Source organism: Pristiophorus japonicus, chromosome 21, assembly GCF_044704955.1.
Source record: "Pristiophorus japonicus isolate sPriJap1 chromosome 21, sPriJap1.hap1, whole genome shotgun sequence".
NCBI lineage: Eukaryota > Metazoa > Chordata > Chondrichthyes > Pristiophoridae > Pristiophorus > Pristiophorus japonicus.
The window spans coordinates 82,497,313-82,516,044 of record NC_091997.1 but is presented as its reverse complement, the minus strand read 5'-3'; the positions used below and the strand labels follow the sequence as shown (position 1 = coordinate 82,516,044).

General features: G+C 44.6%; 1 protein-coding gene across 3 annotated transcripts in view; it reads left to right on the top strand.

Moving 5' to 3' along the window:
- sin3aa (SIN3 transcription regulator family member Aa) overlaps nucleotides 1–18,732 on the top strand; it is a 142,763-nt gene that overhangs the window by 67,109 nt on the left and 56,922 nt on the right. For all 3 annotated transcript variants that reach the window (XM_070865133.1, XM_070865134.1, XM_070865132.1), the window contains 5 exons: nucleotides 5,218–5,397; nucleotides 8,451–8,557; nucleotides 9,348–9,627; nucleotides 13,775–14,026; nucleotides 16,404–16,556. In XM_070865133.1, the coding sequence (XP_070721234.1) occupies nucleotides 5,218–5,397; nucleotides 8,451–8,557; nucleotides 9,348–9,627; nucleotides 13,775–14,026; nucleotides 16,404–16,556 (972 nt within the window). The remainder of the gene's footprint in view (nucleotides 1–5,217; nucleotides 5,398–8,450; nucleotides 8,558–9,347; nucleotides 9,628–13,774; nucleotides 14,027–16,403; nucleotides 16,557–18,732) is intronic.

Genomic DNA, 18,732 nt, shown 5'->3' with positions numbered 1-18,732 from the left:
TGGGCAGGCTACCGTTGCCCAGCCATATCAAAGCCTGCTTTCTCACCAGTTCCTAGAAGGAAATCAGTCGGGGATGGGGGAGAATAGCCTGCAGAATTGAAAACCAGTAATACGTGTTTCCTCGGTGGGGAAGGGTTGCACCTCTCAAGACAGCACTAGCAACCTGGCACGCAGTGAATTGCCTGTATAGTCCTGTATCCACGGCACAGCACCTGGGATCTCCACCAGGGCACCTCAGCAATACACTCATTAAAGGACGTGTGCAAATGACAGCAGCTGTGTATGTGGATTGTCTCAGCAACATTACATTATAAAATACCACCTGCAACAATGGCACAATGAAGAACGACTTAACTTGGAATACTTGGTCAAAATCATACTGGAGCAATAGTCCTCCGTTAGCACATTGGAGACATGAGGTGCTGTTTACCCCTTGCCTCTTACAGCTAGTGCTCAAAGGCTATGAATCTGGAGTTGGTTGACGATGCTTTCATTCTATAATCACATCACCGTGACATTCTAACTCCTGTCATTCTACTAATGGCACTTGGCACTCACTGCATAATATTTACTGTCAGCAGCAGCACAGCCGGAAGGCGGTGTCCTGTGTTCAAAGGATCAATCATTAGGCTGGCCAAGTATACGGTGCACCAAAACATTTTGCTGTGGCTGGATAGGATGCATTCTAATCAAGCATTGTACTGCCTCATGTGGGCGTCTCATTTTAGCTGATATGTCACGTTCTGTCTTTTTAAACATAAGCTAGGTTACCAAGAAGTGACTTGCTTTGATCCAGTATGGATAAAAATAGGCAATTGAGAAAGTTTGCAACATGGTCCATTTTAATCATTCATTCAGAAAACTGATCTAAATAGGAAATGACTCAAGAAATACATTCAGTGTTAATGCCCCTGGGGATGGAGGGAGCATCTGATGAACAGAACCTCAGGGGCAGCGATTGCATAAAACCTTTCCTCACCCACCTGTTACTCAAGTGTGCCTAGGGATAGAGGAGTAAGCCTGGGGCAAGTAAAGTAGTGCCTGCATATCTAGATTTTTGCCTTCTAAGGAATTGTACTGTAAGGATGAGCTAACTTTTCTTTGATACTTAATTTGGCCAAGTAGCATGCTGCTTTTACTTACTTGCCTAGATTTTGACAGCAGAATGTAGTAGCTATGTGGTATGCACAGCAATTTTATAATGTAGCTTAGAGGGTAGATCCATGTTTAAATTACTCCTCAAGCCTTATCACTAGTGAAAGTCTCTGTAAATTTACTTCCTCAACATGCATTTTATTGAACTTTAAATCTTCTCTTGCCTAGCAGAACCCTGCCCCTGATCCCTGGCGTGTGCGTGTGTGTGTGTGATTTATGCCAAGGGAGTTGGGATTTGCTCAGCCTCTTTATTGTGAGACTGCTCTGGTTTCTTGAATCATTACATTCACACTGAAGAGACTTGGGTCTCTCTCTCCTTGCCACATACACTCCATGTGAACTTTTAAATTAAATTATTCTGTAATTCTGCCTTTCCTTGTGATGTGATATGACATGAGACTTCTGCCAAAGGTCCACATCACTTTAAACATAATTGACTTGCAGTTAAAGTGTATTCTTTCACTATTCTTATAACACTCCTGTGAAGCGCTTTGGGATGTTTTGCTACATTAAAGGCGCTATATAAATACAAGTTAATATTGTTGCATTCTAGTGTTGCCTATGAAGTGTGCCATAAAGCAGTAATTTCATTTTTAACACTCCCTACAAAAAAACTTTTATAATTGAGTTTAATTGAGTAGGGGTGACCTAATAGGGGTCTTTAAAATTATGAAAGGTTTTGATAGAGTGGATACAGAGAGAATGTTTTCATTGTGGGGAAGAGCATAACTAGAGGCCATCAATATAAGATAGTCACCAAGAAATCCAATAGGGAATTCAGGAGAAACTTCTTTACCCAGAGAGTGGTGAGAATGTGGAACTCGCTGCCACAGGGAGTGGTTGAAGTGAATACTATAGATGCATTTAAGGGGAGGCTGGACAAGTATATGAGAGAGAAGGGAACAGAGGATTATGCTGATAGATTTAGATGAGGAAAGATGGGAGGAGGCTCGAGTGGAGCATAAGCGCCAGTATGGACTGGTCGGGCCGAATGGCCTGTTTCTGTGCCATATATTCTATGTAATTTCTGGAGGTTGAATCTGCATCAGGAGAAATGTTCCCTTTGAATAAACCTGTAGCTTACCAGGCCTATGTCGTACCAGTCAAAGGGGATTCAGAATACATGAAACGACCCAAAGTGCAAATGTGTGCTCTGGCACCACACCTCACCTGAAGGTGGTTTCAGGTACTAAGATTTTGAACATGCTTGTCTTGCCCATGGGTATGGGTAGGATCTCTTCTCCCCGCATTGCAACCCAGAAGAAAATGTAACAGGTCAGTGGAACGTGATGACTTCCTGACTTCGCTTGGGTAGGGTGGAAGGAGAGTGGTAAATAGAGGCCAGGCACTTTATCCTGGGGACTAGGAAAATCACACGCCAAGCCACGCTGGGCTTCTCTCCAGCATCTTTCAGTAGCTGACTCATAATATTGGGCCCTGAGCAGCTTTCATTTCTGGTTCGTTCCTGTGGAAAACAGTGGGTGGTAGGTGGAATGCCCGAGGGTATATGGAAAATGAAATCGCTGGTAGTCTTTATCTTATTAACAACTAGTATTTATATAGTGCCTGTAACATAGTAAAACTTCCACATGAGCATTATCAAACAAGATTTGACACTGAGCCACATAAGGAGATATTGGGGCAAAGAGGTAGGTTTTAAGGTGGAAAAAGTGGTAGAGAGACGGAGAGGTTTAGGGAGGGAATTTCAGAGATTAGGGCCTAGGCGCTGAAGGAATAGCCGCCAATTGTGGAGCAATTAAAATCGGGGATGCACAAGAGGCCAGAATTGGAGGAGTACAGCTATCTTGGAGGGCTTTAGGAAATGTTGCCTCTAATTCTTTTGGGTGCGCGACCCCTTTAAGGTGCTGCGCAGCCCATTCACAGTTTCACATATGTGTAAAAGTTAACATTTAAAAGCTGGCCCCGGGCTGCGTGGCACCGGCAGAGAGCTGCACCGGCATGCAGTTTAGAAGGAATGTTGGTTGTAGGGCCGGAGGAGGCTACAGGGAGGGGAGAGGCCATAGAGGGAGTTGAGAATTTTACAATCGGTGTTGCTTAACCCAGAGCCAATGTAGGTCGAATGAATAACTGAGAGAAATGTTTTCAGTTTTGTTCACCTTCAAAGCCTCCTTGATAAAATGCAACACCCCCACCGACACCTGGGAGTCCCTGGCCAAAGACCGGCCTAAGTGGAGGGCGCTGAGCACCTTGAGTCTCGTCGCCGAGAGCGTGCAGAAATCAAGCGCAGGCAGCGGAAGGAGCTTGCGGCAAATCAGTCCCACCTACCCTTTCCTTCAACCACTGTCTGTCCAACCTGTGACAGAGACTATAATTCCCGTATTGGACTGTTCTTCCTCGATTTTGAGGGACTGCCTATGATGATGATGGGTGATCGGGACTTGGTGCAAGTTAAGATATGGGCAACAGAGTTTTGAATGAACTTAAGTTTATGAAGCGTGCAAAATAGGAGGCCAGGAGTGCATTGGAATAGTCAAGTCTAGAGGTAACAAAGGCATGGATGAGGGTTTCAGCAACAGATAAGTTGAGGCAGCAGCGGAGTCGGGCAATGTTAGGGAGGTGGAAATAGGCAGTCTTAGTAATGGCGCGGATGTATGGTTGGAAGCTCATCTTGGGGTCAAAAAGGATGCCCAAGAGTGGTGAAGTCAGACAGTTGCCAGAGAGAGTGTGGAGTCGGAGGTTGGGGAATGGAGTTTGTGGCGGGGACCGAAGACCTATTTTTGGGGTGCGCGGCCTCTTTAATGGGCTTGTGGCCCATTCAAATTTCCGCGCTGGCGCGATTTTTTCCTGTTGTAAAGCTGGCAAAGGACCTGCGCGGGACCTCCAGACCACTGCACAGCCTAACGGGGACATTGTTGAAGACCCTGTTGTTTTAAGCAGAAATATTGAGCTTCTCCCACCCCCTAATCCCAAACCGAGAAGTATAAAAGAAGAAACCTGGCAAAAATTGTAAAGGCAGGCAAATAGCCAGTGGCAGTGCTCGCATTAAGCGAGAGGCTTAATCAACATGAAACACAATGTATTCTTCCTTTGAACCAATGATGTCTAATTGATAAGTGAACACTGGGTTTATTGAAAGGGCAGTTACAGATCACTACTCTGACTTTGTTTTTTGGACAGGCCAATTAAAAGCCTGAAGTCTCATGCCTCCAGTTTCTTGTATTCCTGGAGAGTTTGATCGAAGTTTTCAAGATATTTAAGGGAACAGATAGGGAAGATGGAATGAAACTATTCCCGCTGGTTGGGGAGCCTAGGACCAGGGGCCATAGTCTAAATATTAGAGCCAGGCCTTTCAGGAGTGAAATTGCGAAACACTTCTACACGCAAAGGGTGGTAGAAGTTTGGAACTCTCTTCTGAAAACGGCAATTGATCAATTGTTAATTTAAAATCTGAGATTGGTTTTTTTGTTAGTTGAAAGTATTAAAGGATATGGGGTAAAGGCGGGTAGATGGAGTTAGGTCGCAGATCAGCTGTGATCGCATTGAATGGCGGAACGGGCTCAATGGCCTACTCCTGTTCCTATGTTTCTCTGTTCCTCCTCCTGTCTTTCAGTTTTTCTATACATAGCAAATGTTATTTTAAGTTGCGACACAGAAATTGGCATCAGATGGTGTGTGATGTCTGATGTGTGGTATATAGGAAATGTTATAATGTACTAGCAGGTCTCGCTCATGGCGAGTTGGAGGAGACTCTGTTTTCTAACAATACGGGTGTTATCAGTCTGATGTGGGACGTTGTTACAGGAAGTAATATAGCGAAAGTCTCTTTCCTGTTCGCCGCCCCCCCCCCCTCCCCAACTTAAATTGAAACGCTTATCTATCTGTCTGCTGGATGAGCAGTGCGATGGTTATTAACTTAAAGATGGTATCAGGAGGCTGGGGTTATGCGGGGGGGCGGGCAAAGAACTGCACTCAAATGTTTATAAATCCCTCTTTCAGTGCAACAAGCAGGGGCGGCTTGACGTTTTCTCGATCAATGGATACAAAGGGCTAGTATTCGACCTGTGGTTTCGGTGTGTCAGTTACTGTCTTTTTCTGTTGCAGGTTTCAGCCATGCCTCAGAGCTCTGGCAGTCACAGTCATACACCAGCTGTTCATAGTGGCCACCATCACACTGCGTCAGTACAGCCTCATGGACAGCAGGTGGTACCCCAGAGCCATGCCCATCCTCCCGGACCACCAGCCACACCAGTCCAAGGACAGCAGCAGTTCCAGAGGCTAAAGGTGAGCTCTCGTGACCAAAGCTGCACTTTGCTCTGTGCGGCCGCCACCTTTTACTGTGCGGCCCCTTTAAATTTCCGCGCATGCAATGGAAAACTTTTAAATTGCAATGGAAAAGCCGGTGAGCGGCCTGCGCGGGGCCCTTTCCCATTACTACGCGGCCACACTTGGAGGGAACATTGATCATCATTATAGCAGAGCTGTGATTGAAAAAAAAATCTGCGGCTGGATTTTCGGCAACTTTGTGACCGGGTTTTCGCCGTGATTTGACCCTCTGCGGCGAAAACCCGGTCGGCAGGATCCTCGGGGCGGCAGTGCTTCCACGTACTGCCAGCGAGAGGTGCGCCGACGCAGATTGCGTTTGCGTCGTACTTACGGCACTCTCCCGAACCTTACGCCACGCCCAGATAACCGACATGGTCAAACCTCAGTGCAGCCCTGCCAGCAGCGGTAAGTATGAAGACCTGCAAAAAAGCAAGTTAATGTTTTTATTTTAAATTTGTTTTTCAGCGATTTAGTAGGTAAGGGTTTTTAAAATGTTTTGTGAATTTTTTTTGCCGTTTTTTGGTTTGTTTCCCCCCCCTCTCAAGGCCTCTCTCGCAGCGCTACTGGCCTCGGACTAAAGTTGCCGAAACTTGCGGCTTGCGCCGCGAATCCTTGTTCAGCATCGACTTTACTGACGTAAAGGCCAAAGGTTAGACTTAAAAATGGTAATTTTGGCGTAAAACTACCGTTATCGCCAAAAAACAAAAATCTAGCCCCTGATGTCATAGTTTAAGGTGAATTAAAAAAAATCTTAATTTGATACTTACCGTCCAAAATTTGCAATAAGATCATTTCCATTTTACTTGTGTAATTTGCAGCTATAAATGTATCCCTCAAAGTCAGGTCCACAGATTTTTTTTCCTCTGCCTAACTTAATTGCATTCATTTTCATTTGGACTTGAGGTGAAAGGAATTATTTGTGTCTGCAGGTCACAGGCTGAAAGGTCAAACACACGATAATGAGTTTTTAAATGCAGTTCAGCAAGACTGCTAGTATTAGAAATTACCGATTTAGTCCGCCTTCATAATAAGGCCTCATATATATGAAGAATATGGTTAATGTGTATGACAAGAAAGTAACATCATGAGTTGGTAACTAGAGGGAATAAATTTCAGAACATCACTTAAAGAACAAAGAAAGGTTAGGAGATTTTTTTTTTACAGAGAGGGTAGCACATGGAATTCGCTACAAGAAATAGTGATGAATATTTTTTAAGAGAATGTAAAAGGGAATGGGGACAGGACAAGAGAAAGGTTTGAAGTGAATAGCTCTTTCAGAAGGTGGGTACAAGTGGGCCGAATGGCCGCCTCCTGTGGTATAAGATGTAATCAAAGGATTCAAGTGATAAAGAGTGAAGAAGAAGTGGTTTGCTAACATCATCTGCAACTCTAAACTATGTAATAATACGGTGATTTTTGTAGGTGCAGATTTATTCTTTTTCCGGCAATTTTTTTGTTCAGCCATTAGTTGCTGTCATAATGGTTGGCTGACTATTGTGATTCAACTAGTAATTTAAACTACAGAACTGTGTTGGGTTTTATGTCATTGCATGATGCATGTTCTTTTCATAGAATAATAATATTGTTACGCTATCTCTACAATATTACATCCTTGATTTAAGGTTTGGAATTATTCGAACATCTGTGACCCCAGAACTTTGTAAGAGTCTTGAGCTCTGTGGTTACCTCCGTGCTACACTAATGTTGTCTTGAAGCAGGACTCGTGGTCAATGCTGCCGTTAAGCTGCGTGGCTGCACAATGGTCTGGAGGTCCCGCGCAGGCTGCTCGCTGGCCTTTAAACGGGAGAAACTGTGCACATGCGATAATTTGAATGGGCTGCGCAGCCTGTTAAAGGGGCCGCTCACCCAGAAACAGTATTAGTGGGAACATTGGTTGTGATGCTCTTGTTTTTATAGTGGTGGGATAACATTTTAGAAAGGTTGATATAAACAATGAAAAAGGAAATAAATGGAGGGGCTCATCTTACATTTCCATATTGCCTTGTGTGCGATGATTTGATCCGTGCCGTGGTGGCCTGTCTGCTGCAGACTCTGTTTATTTCTGAGTTATTATTCCTCGCGTTGTCTTCCTAGTGTTTAAATTGACACACAATCTCTCTGTACCCATGTCATTTATGTGGTTCCTTTTCAGTTTCATTTTAACCTACATAACGCACATCAAAAGTAACTTATTGATTGTAAAATGCATTGGGGCATCCTGAGGTTGCAATAAGATGCTGAATAATTGCAGGTTTTCTTTTTTCTCTTTTCTCTATTTCATTCTCCCTTTCTCTTTTTCGCTCACTTTTGCACTCTCTTTCTTCACACTCTTTCTTCACACTCTTTGGTACGCTTTCTTTTGCACTCCCTCCCTCTTCACATTTGATTAGAGGAGTATGAAACTGTAACTTGATACAGCAGACAGCTTTGAAAATAATGGTGTGATAATGTAATCGAGCATCGCATAATAAGATATCTGTTGCACTTCACCATCGTTACAAGGTTATCCATGTAGCACAATCTGTCATATACCCTATATCGTATCAGGTGCTGATACCGGTATTTCTTTATGACCCTGAGGTGTGCCTTTTAAGATATTGTCATGTTGCATTTCTGGTGCTGGTATTGCTTAATGGTAACAGTTGCAGTGAAGTATTATTGTGTTGCTACGGCGCTGATAGTGCTTATTGGTACTCTCATGTTGCAATCCATCGGTGGTGTTGTTTAACAGTGCTGCTGTGTTTCCATGGCAATGTTGCTTTCTTGTGCTGTTGCATCATTTGCCATGTGATGGTATTATTTTACAATGCTGTGTTGCATAACAGCCCCAGTGCTGTTGCTAATGTGGAGTGCACATTTGACACTAGGAATAATGCAGCATACCGTGCATCTTGTTGTAATGCACTGCAGGAATGTTCCTTTTCACTCTTTAGTTTAAAGCTGTTATCTTAAAAATATGTTTTTTGCAGCACTGTCAAACTGATGTATCTTTTCGCTTTCACCTTTGGCAGGTGGAAGATGCTTTATCGTATCTTGACCAGGTGAAGTTACAGTTTGGAAACCAGCCCCAGGTTTACAATGACTTCCTTGACATCATGAAGGAGTTCAAGTCTCAGAGGTAGGGGTGAAGGGTGATGTTTTACCTACTGGTACCATATTGATGGGCGTGTAGGTTGACTCAACTGATCTTCCTGTTTCTGCTTTTTAAAAGAAGTCTGACCTATATATTAGTTAACGTGGGAATTTTAACCGTAATGGGAAATCTTCTTAAATGTAATCTATTTCAAACTGTTAGTGTGAATTAGTACGTCGTAAAACTGATAGAACTGTTCAGCATTTCCAGAAGTATTCAATCACAGTTAATTCATTAACAGCCATGGGTGTAAGTGGTAAAACAGTTTACATTTTCCATCTCTATTATCCTCACAGAAGTATTCATTGGGTATCCAGTTGTAAACTTCATGTACATGAAAGAATTTATATTTATATAACACTCTTCATATCCTAAGGATGTCCAAAAGCATTTAACATCCAATTACTTAATTTTGTAGTGGAGTTACTGTTCTTTCCCAGGCATTCTAGGATTCTATAAGATCAGGACAAATTGGCTAGCTCTTTTAAAGAACTGGCACGGGCATGATGGGCCGAATGGCCTTCTTCTATGCTGTAAGATTGATTGATTCTAAATGCCGTAGCCAGTTTGTGCACAGCTAAGTCCGACAAACATGAATGGGAGTATATGACCAAGGTAGGGCTGGGAGGGCAGTTTTATAGAGTTTGGAGAGACCTTATTAACGATCAGCATTGGTGGAAATGCTTCAGGCTCAGTAAAGTTATAATGGGTTAGTTTGGATAGGCAGAGTTCCTTCGTGTTTTGACTTTTAATTCCCTCTTTTTGAAACGTGCAGCATTGATACCCCTGGAGTGATCAGCCGGGTGTCTCAGCTCTTCAAAGGGCACCCTGATCTCATCATGGGCTTCAACACCTTCCTGCCTCCAGGCTACAAAATTGAGGTGCAGACTAATGACATGGTGAACGTGACGACGCCCGGCCAAGTCCATCAGATCACTCCCCAGCACGCCGCCCAGCCGCAGCCCCAGCAACAGCACCAGCAGCAACCCCAACAGCACGCTGCACCTGCCCCGGCACAGCCAGCACCACAACCGCCTCCTGCCAAAATCCCCAAGGTGAGCACCGCTCAAATAATCCTGCAGGTCTCCTGGTGTTCTCAGACTTGCAATAACACTTGTTGGATATCGGGCTTTATCTGACCTGCGAGACGGGCAAGATCAGGAGCTCTTCTTCCTCTTCCCCATGGTGTAAACCTGGATATAACCACACAGCTTATTGGTTCACCATCGTGCCGCCGCTCTGTATCATTACACACTTATTCTTCTTGCTCAGTTGCCATCCTTTATCTGGGGGGGTAAACATTTGAGCTGTGAGCACCATCTTCACTTTGACGCTGGTGCTGTTTTAGAGAACTGAAGAAATCGGCGTGATTGCTCTTAGCCAAAATGTTGTTTGTCTGGTTTTGTTTAGTACCTTGTCTAATATATTTGCTTCTTGTGTTCCTTGCTTAAGAATTCATAGCAACACATCGCTATTAAGAACTAGTTGCTTTATTCACAAAGATGTAACAATCACACTACAAATTACCAGTTCATCCACTAGGCTCCCAACTGCATACCTCATCGTGGATGACCTAAAACCCAACTGACTGGGATTTTATTGAGTCTTGTGAACATCACGTAACTGGCTAAACCACTCAGAGTGCAATAGCTCTACAACTATTTTTGGTTGTAAACAAAAGTGAACATTAAATCAAGTGCCCCCTAATTAAAAGGGGGGGGGGAACACTCCAAACACATTTCAAGTGCCCCGTTTTTTTTTTTAGGGCACTAAAAACACAAATTATACAAGTGCCTCCTAGCTAAAAGTGGAAGGGGGGGTGGGGGAGAACACTAAAACCCGGCAATAAAACAAATTAAACTTTAAACACTAATAAGAAAATTAAAATTTGATTGCCGGGGGTGATGATGCACTCCAGTCCCTCCGGCGCCCACCTCTTGCGGAAGGCCGTGAGCGTACCGGTGGACACCACATGCTCCATCTCCAGGGACACCCTGGCTCGGATATAAGAGCGGAAGAGAGGCAGGCAGTCGGGCTCAACGACCCCCTCGACCGCCCGCTGCCTGGACCGGCTGATGGCACCCTTGGCCGTGGCCAGGAGTAGTCCTACAAGGAGGCCGTCGGACCTACCCGCTCGCAAAAGCTCTACAATCCTGTGAGCAACCTCACAGGTGCATACATTACACCTTGCACATCGAGGAAATTGCTGAACTCAGAAAAAAGCCAACATTGAACCCTGGCTAAACATGACTGATTCATTACTGATGACATCTTGCTAGTATACTTCAAGAAGCTCCTTCATGGCAACCGAGCCAAAGGTGGGCAGCGGAAACGTTACATGGACACCCTCAAAGCCTCCCTGGTAAAGTGCGACATCACCACTGACACCTGGGAGACCCTGGCCGAAGATCGCCCTAGGTGGAGAAAGTGCATCCGGGAGGGCGTTGAGCTCTTCGAATCTCAACGCTGCGAGCGTGAAGAGGTCAGGCGCAGGCAGCGGAAGGAGCGCGTGGTAAATCAGTGCCGCCCCTCCCCCCCCCCCCCTTCCCCTGAAGAATGTCTGTCCCACCTGTGACAGGATTTGTGGCTCTCGTGTTGGACTGTTCAGCCACCAAAGAACTCACTTTAGTAGTGGAAGCAAGTCTTCCTCAATTCCGAGGGACTGCCTATGATGATGATGATGATACTTCAAGACACAGCTTGCACAACAGATACCGATGCAGCTGATAGGATATTGTGCTTGCATTGGTCAGATTTCTTTGCTGATGTGGTCTTTCAGTGTGAACTAGTTTATTAATGGAATAACTCCAAAATTGTCACCAAATTTAACAAGTGCCTTTCTCTCAGGCATTACAGCTTGGAAAGAGAGGATCTTGCATTGGGAAGCTCTTGCACACTTCCTAGTGGTCAGTGAGAGTGTGACATTGAGCCCAGGTCACCTGCAAACTAACTCAGCTGACCAATAATTAAGAGAATACATTTTCCCCCTTAAAAGTGCTTTTGTTTTAATAGATTCTTAAGTTTCTTTTCGGGCATGATTATAAGTAACTTCAGTAGCTAAACTTTATTGGGTCATTGGTCAATTTTTGACAAAGCCTTCAAAAGTTGTTGTTGTTTCGTAAAGGCTTATAACAGGATGTCAAGTCTGGCTCTCCGTTTGATGTCCCTCCTGAGATGTCAAGTGGAGAAATGAGGTACCTCCTGCCACAGATCTCAGTGGGCGGGTTGATGCGATGTGTTCCATGGTCTGTGACTCAGGGCCACAGTCGTACTTCGGGTTGTCCCTCACCTTCCACTGTGAGGATTGGGTGGGGCGCTGTCCACTGTCCTCGAGGGAGGTCAGAGCCAGGGACCTCCGCTGTTGGGTCAACGATGAGCTGTTGGTTCTTTATGATGCATGTGTCCCACGAGCCCCTCCATCTGGATCGTGGGTCGATACCAGCTGCAGGAATACTGGCTGCTGTTTCCCAGAGCGGCCGGCGCCATTTTAAGCACTTTTGCGGTGGGTTTTCCAAAATGTATATTAATACCTGTAGTGGAATTTACCCTCTTTATCCTGACACCCAAAGGTGAGGAAGGGTGTAAAGAATTTTCAGCTTCTAACAGCTTGACTTTATTTAAAATTAAGAAACCCAGATAAAATGCCTTTCGCATAGAATGGAAAACTAGGTGATCAAAGCATAGTGATTACTTGATGCTAAGCTTGCTTTTTTTGAAAAAGTGTGATAACAGCTTCTGTGGTCTTAAAACCCTTTAAATGAATGTGTGGGGGAGGTTCATTTTTAAAAGTTGCTGTGCAGAATGTGGGGAATGTTATCTTTCGGTGTGCACCATTAAAGACTAGAAGCTCGACTGAAACAAAACAGGGATTGCACAGTAACTTGTTGAAGTGGCGAATAACCATCCTCATCAAACATGTTCCTTTGTTAAATATTATTTGGCCAGTTAATAGTCTTACTGCACAAACACTACTTGTCAGTTATCTTACGGAGTGTCGCGCGCTGAGCACAGCGATAACTCGTGTTTGGTTGATTTTATCTATTATGTGCATTTTGTCTTTTTTCAATAGCTGTTCAAATTTGTGCAGTGCCTACATTAAAATCTGTGATGTGCCTGTGTTTTTAGTTGGATGTGTAACTGAATAAAATAAATTAATAAGTGGTAAAACTAATTTGTTTTGTTGAAACAAACCTTGCAAGCCTTAATTTCTTTTCCCATTTTTATTGCTTTCTGGGAATAATATCCGTAATATCGTAACCTTTTTGAAACCGTTTTAGGATATTGCTCACTGTTCTAATTGGTTTGATAGTGCCTACTTTCAGGTATGTAAAGTTATCAGAACTCTTGCCAAGAGATGAACTGGGCGTTTGTAAAGTGTACAGGATACACAATGACACGGTCTCCTTGTGTGTTTTACTGGTACTGGAGTGTTTGGAAGATGCGCTGAGTATAAAGAGTGACAGTAATCGGGGTCTCCTTAGGCACACACTTCCCAGATTGTTGTATAAATTAGAATGCTCTTGTGCTAATCCCATACCAACTTCATGTCCAGATCATTAGCAGGATTTGAAATTTCAATTAGTTACGTGACTACAGGCATTCAGGTCTGTAGAAAATGCACCAGTGTAAAATATCTGACATCTAGGTTTTTAGCAAGAAGAACGCATGTTAATATTTTCATTAGCACCGATAAGCCATCGACATACAGATCCGTTACTTCACTTCGCAGATCATTGCAGGGAGCTGCTCTGACGGAGCTATGGTATGGGAAAACCATCCACAGGTCCTCCCGTGTCTGACAGACAAAGAGAGGCAGGTATGGCGCTTGTGTGTTAGACAAGCTCTGGGCAGTCTGTTCTCCTCACATTCCTGAATAGTCACATAGTTACTCATAGCGAACGTTTATAGATTTCAAGTGATAATTCACAGGCTTTAAGTAAAGGCCAGCTGCATTGAAAACAAAGCTTCTCCAATGACTTAATCACGATAAACTGTGACAATTGTCTAGGGGTGATAACATAAGTAAGAATCAGTAAATGATTGTACTCCCAAGTTAGCCAAGAACTACAGTCAATTGATATTGTACCCCCTCCCCCCAGTTGTGGTAATGAGTTGATTGACCAGTTTTGCTGCAGGATAGTTCTTGGGATTTTCGTAAAATGTGCAAATTTACACAGTTCCATTTGTTTTTTTTTCTTACAGCCACTACAGTCACAGACGCATACTCCAACCAGCCAGCCAAATGCATCGCTGGCTCCATACACCTCCCCTCGGTCACCTCCAGTGCAACCCCACACTCCGGTCACCAGTGCTCATGCTGCTACACCACCCATGCAGAACAACCAGCCTGTGGAGTTCAACCATGCCATTAATTATGTCAACAAGATCAAAAACCGTTTCCAGGGGCAGCCTGACATCTACAAGGCCTTTCTGGAGATCCTGCACACCTACCAGGTAAGGAAACCCACAGCAGTTCATATTTCTATCTCTGTAATCTCTTTCAGCCTTACAGCCGCACAAGATGTCTGCGCTCCTCAAATTCTGCCCTCTTGAGCATCCCTATTGTAACTGCTCAACCATCGGTGGCCGTGCCTTCTGTTCCCAAGCTCTGGAACTCGCTGCCTAAACCTCTACGTCTCTTTACCTCTCTTTGCTCCTTTAAGACGCTCCTTAAAACCTACCTCTCATCTGCCGTAATTTCTTCTGACGTGGCTCGGTGTCAAATTTATCTGTTTTGTCTTATAACACTGATGTGAAGCGCCTTGGGATGTTTTACTGCGTTAGAGGCATAATATAAATAAAAGTAGTTGTTGACCCTCATGTTAACAGCCATAGAAGATGTTTTGTTGTCTCTCTCTCTCAGTCTCCATCTATCTATATTTCTTTCTTTTATCCTTTCTTTTAATCCATTTTCATTTTTATCTGTTTTCTTTCTTTCTGTTTATCCTTTCTCCTCTTTCTGTTTTGTTTGCTTTCATAGCTGAATGCCTGTAGATCTTTCCATATTCTTCGGAGTGGGAAAAAGAATGGCAGTGCAATCACTTTCCCAGGTGTTATGAGTGCCAGGATGAGCACACATGTCTTTGGTCAATGTAAAATTGGCCTTTACCACACAAGGCAGCCCTTATCCGCACTGCAAACAGTGGAGGGCATCTTTTCTGGAACAGCCTTTCACTTCAAAATGTATTAATGCAGCCACTCGGGTGTATTATTATATATTCCATAAGAACTTAAGAAAAAGGAGCAGGAGTCGGCCATTTGGCCCCTCGAGCCTGCTCCGCCATTCAATAAGATTATGGCTGATCTGATCCTGGCCATAACTCCCCTTCCTCACCCACTCCCCATAACCCTTGACTTCCTTATCATTCAAAAATCTGTCTATCTCCACCTTAAATATATTCATTGACCCAGCCTCCACAGCTCTTTGGGGCAGAGAATTCCAAAGATTCCCGACCCTCTGAGAGAAGAAATTCCTCCTCATTTCCTTTTTAAATGGGTGGCTCCTTTTCTGAAGCTATGCCCCCTAGTTCTAGATTCCCCACGAGGGGAAACATCCTCACTGCATCTGTCAAGCCCCTTCAGAATCTTATACGTTTCAATAAGATCACCTCTCATTCTTCTAAACTCCATTGAGTACAGGCCCAACCTGCTCAACCTTTTTTCATAAGACAACCCCTTCATCTCAGGAATCAACCTCGTGAACCTTCTCTTGAACTGCCTTCAATGCAAGTATATCCTTCCTTAAATACGGAGACCAAAACTGTACACAGTACTCCAGGTGTGGTTTCACCAATACCTTGTACAGTTGTAGCAGGATTTCCCTACTTTTATACTCCATCCCCCTTGCAATTCCATGTGACACTAGAATACATCTGTTACCTGGAAAGAGGGGAGGTGGGGGAGATGTGTTCTGGTTTGTTGCTAACTGTTGTAAGCGGCTGTCTTGCTCTTTTCGCTTCGTTGCTTTAAACGTCGAATTACACACACACACTCAGTTGTAGTAAAGGCAGGATCGGGTCTTTTATTTAAACATTCATACTAAACAAACCAAGTATGAAAGTTACAGAGATACTTCACAAAGGCAGCTTGCTTCGATTTCCGTGGCTACTTGTGACACACCTTCCGAGATTCCAGTGTGTGGTGACTAATGTCAAACACTCATCTTTATACTGAAAAGGCCTTTGAACTCTTAGTACATTTAGACAATTAACATGCAGATGATGTAGAATTATCCTGAAATCATAGCTAACTACTTTCTGAGCTGCTAACTGAATTACCAGATCGTTTCCTCACATAGTAACAAATGGTGCGTTCAAATAATTAACATACAGACGATGTGAATTACTGTACACAAACCAGGTGATCGGCATACATAGATAGTATCGATGATACATACAAATAACTAGCATACGGATGTCATCAAATCTTAACATCTTTTAGTTCCAAGGTACTCAAACTTTACATGTCATGAATTACTATTATACTTAACATTGTTTAGTTCCAAGGTACTCAGATATTTAACATCCAGACAATGACCAGTTACTCATTTCAATGGCTGAAAGGCACTACATTCTCTTACCGGTCTCTTTCGATCCAAACTTCCAATCTTCCTGTTTTTTAGTCCAAACTTCAGACCACGTGCTGAAGCAAAGAGTTCAGAAATGCGGGACTGTGCTCCCACACTAACTGGGCACTGCAAATGAAGGTAATTACTTTCCCTCCATGTATGTATGTATACATTCACCGAGCTCCCCTCCTTCACCACTTGTTGATTGTTGATCAGGGACTGGCCCCTTTTGTAAGATGTTCTGAAATGTTTTTGCCGTTACAGAAGGAACAGCGGAATGCAAAAGAAGCTGGTGGGAACTACACACCAGCACTGACCGAGCAGGAGGTATATGCCCAGGTGGCGAGGCTCTTTAAAAACCAGGAAGACCTTCTCTCCGAATTTGGACAGTTCCTGCCTGACGCCAATAGCTCTGTTGTGAGTATTGTCCAGGACCGACTGCCCTGCACAGCGCATACCCTGTTGGTGTTTTGATGTGTTTTTTTTCACCCAGTTGCATTTGACCTTAAAGTGTCGAAACATACAGAGGTTAAACTGTAAAGTTTATCAATAGATTCTGAATGAAACTACTTTGTAAAGTCTTGGAAGAATTCTAGATCATCCTCGGTAACAGATGAACTGTATATCCCTCCTTAACTAAGGAGACCAAATCTGTACACAGTACTCCAGATGTAGTCTCACCAATACCATAGATAGTTGTAGCAGGACGAACCTACTTTTATACTCCATCTCCCTTGCAATTCCGTGTGACACTAGAATACATCTGTTACCTGGAAAGTTCGGAGGGGTGAGGATGTGTTCTGGTTTGTTGCTAACTGGGCACTGCAAATGAAGGTAATTACTTCCCCTCCATGGCCCCAAGTTTCCACACGATAAAAAACGGGCGCCCGTTTTTCGCGCCGAAAACGGCGCCGGAAAAAGAACGCGCGATTCTGGAGCGCCCTGCGGCTCCATGGCAGCTTGGCGCGGTGCCCAGGGGGCGCGGAGCCTACCACTCGCGCCGATTTTGTAAGTGGGAGGGGTCGGGTACCATTTAAATTAGTTTTTTTCCTGCCAGCAACCGTGTGCGTTGGAGCGTTCGCGCACGCGCAGTGTGAAGGAAACATTGGCACTCGGCCATTTTTGTAGTTCTTTGTAGCTGTTTAATTTTTGAACATTTTTTAGTAAAAGCACATTGCCAGCACATCAGCACTGAGGCTTCCTGCAGCAGTGAGAAGGCTGCAGGAAGCCTCAAAGTTGAGGCAGTCGTTTCCCGAAGGCCTCCCCCCCCCCCCCCCCCCGCCCCCACCCTGCTGTCGGGAATGGCTGCTGAACTTATGAGGCTTCCTGCAGCCTTCTCACTGTCTCCTCCCCCCCCCCCCCGCCCGCCGTCGGGAACGAGCGGCTTCCTCCTCCTCCTCCCCCCCCCCCCCACGGGAACGAATGGCTTCCTCCTCCTCCCCCCCCCCCCCCCCCCCCACGGGAATGAGCGGCTTCCTCCTCTGCCCCCCCCCCACCCCCCTGCAGGAACAGCTGCCTCAACTTGTGAGGCTTCCTGCAGCATTCTCCCTGGCTGAAGCACTTTCACACAGGTAGGAAGATGGTTTATTTAATCTTTTCTTTGCTTATAAATTTTTATTCAGTTTGGATATATTTGTATAAGTATAAATAAGGATTTATTATAGAATTTAATGACTTCCTTCCCCCCCCCCCACCTCGATCCGGACGCCTAATTTGTAACCTGCACCTGATTTTTTAATGTGTAGACAAGGTTTTTTCAGTTCTACAAAAATCTTCACTTGCTCCATTCTAAGTTAGTTTGGAGTACGTTTTCACTGTGGAAACTTTGAAATCAGGCGTCAGTGGCCGGACACGCCCCCTTTTGAAGAAAAAATTCTGTTCCAAAGTGGAACTGTTCTAACTGACTAGAACTTAGAAAAAAAAAATGTGGAGAATTGCGATTTCTAAAATAGTCCGTTCTCCACCAGTTGCTCCTAAAAATCAGGTGCAAATCATGTGGAAACTTGGGCCCCATGTATGTATGTGTGTATACATTTACCGAGCTCCCCTCCTTCACCACTTGTTGATCAGGGACTCGTCCCTTTCATAAGATGCTCTGAAATGTTTTTGCCTTGACAGAAGCAACAATTACTTCTGATTTCTGTTGGCTCTACATTTGATCATGAGAACATAAGAAATAGGAGCAGGAGTAGGGCATTTGGCCCCTCGAGCATGCTCCGCCATTCAATAAGACCATGGCTGATCTGATCTTTTCCTCAACTCCACTTTCCTGCCCGTTCCCTATACTCTTCTCCCCTCCCCCATGACTCTTCTCCCCTCCCCCATGACTCTTCTCCCCTCCCCCATGACTCTTCTCCCCTCCCCCATGACTCTTCTCCCCTCCCCCATGACTCTTCTCCCCTCCCCCATGACTCTTCTCCCCTCCCCCATGACTCTTCTCCCCTCCCCCATGACTCTTCTCCCCTCCCCCATGACTCTTCTCCCCTCCCCCATGACTCTTCTCCCCTCCCCCATGACTCTTCTCCCCTCCCCCATGACTCTTCTCCCCTCCCCCATGACTCTTCTCCCCTCCCCCATGACTCTTCTCCCCTCC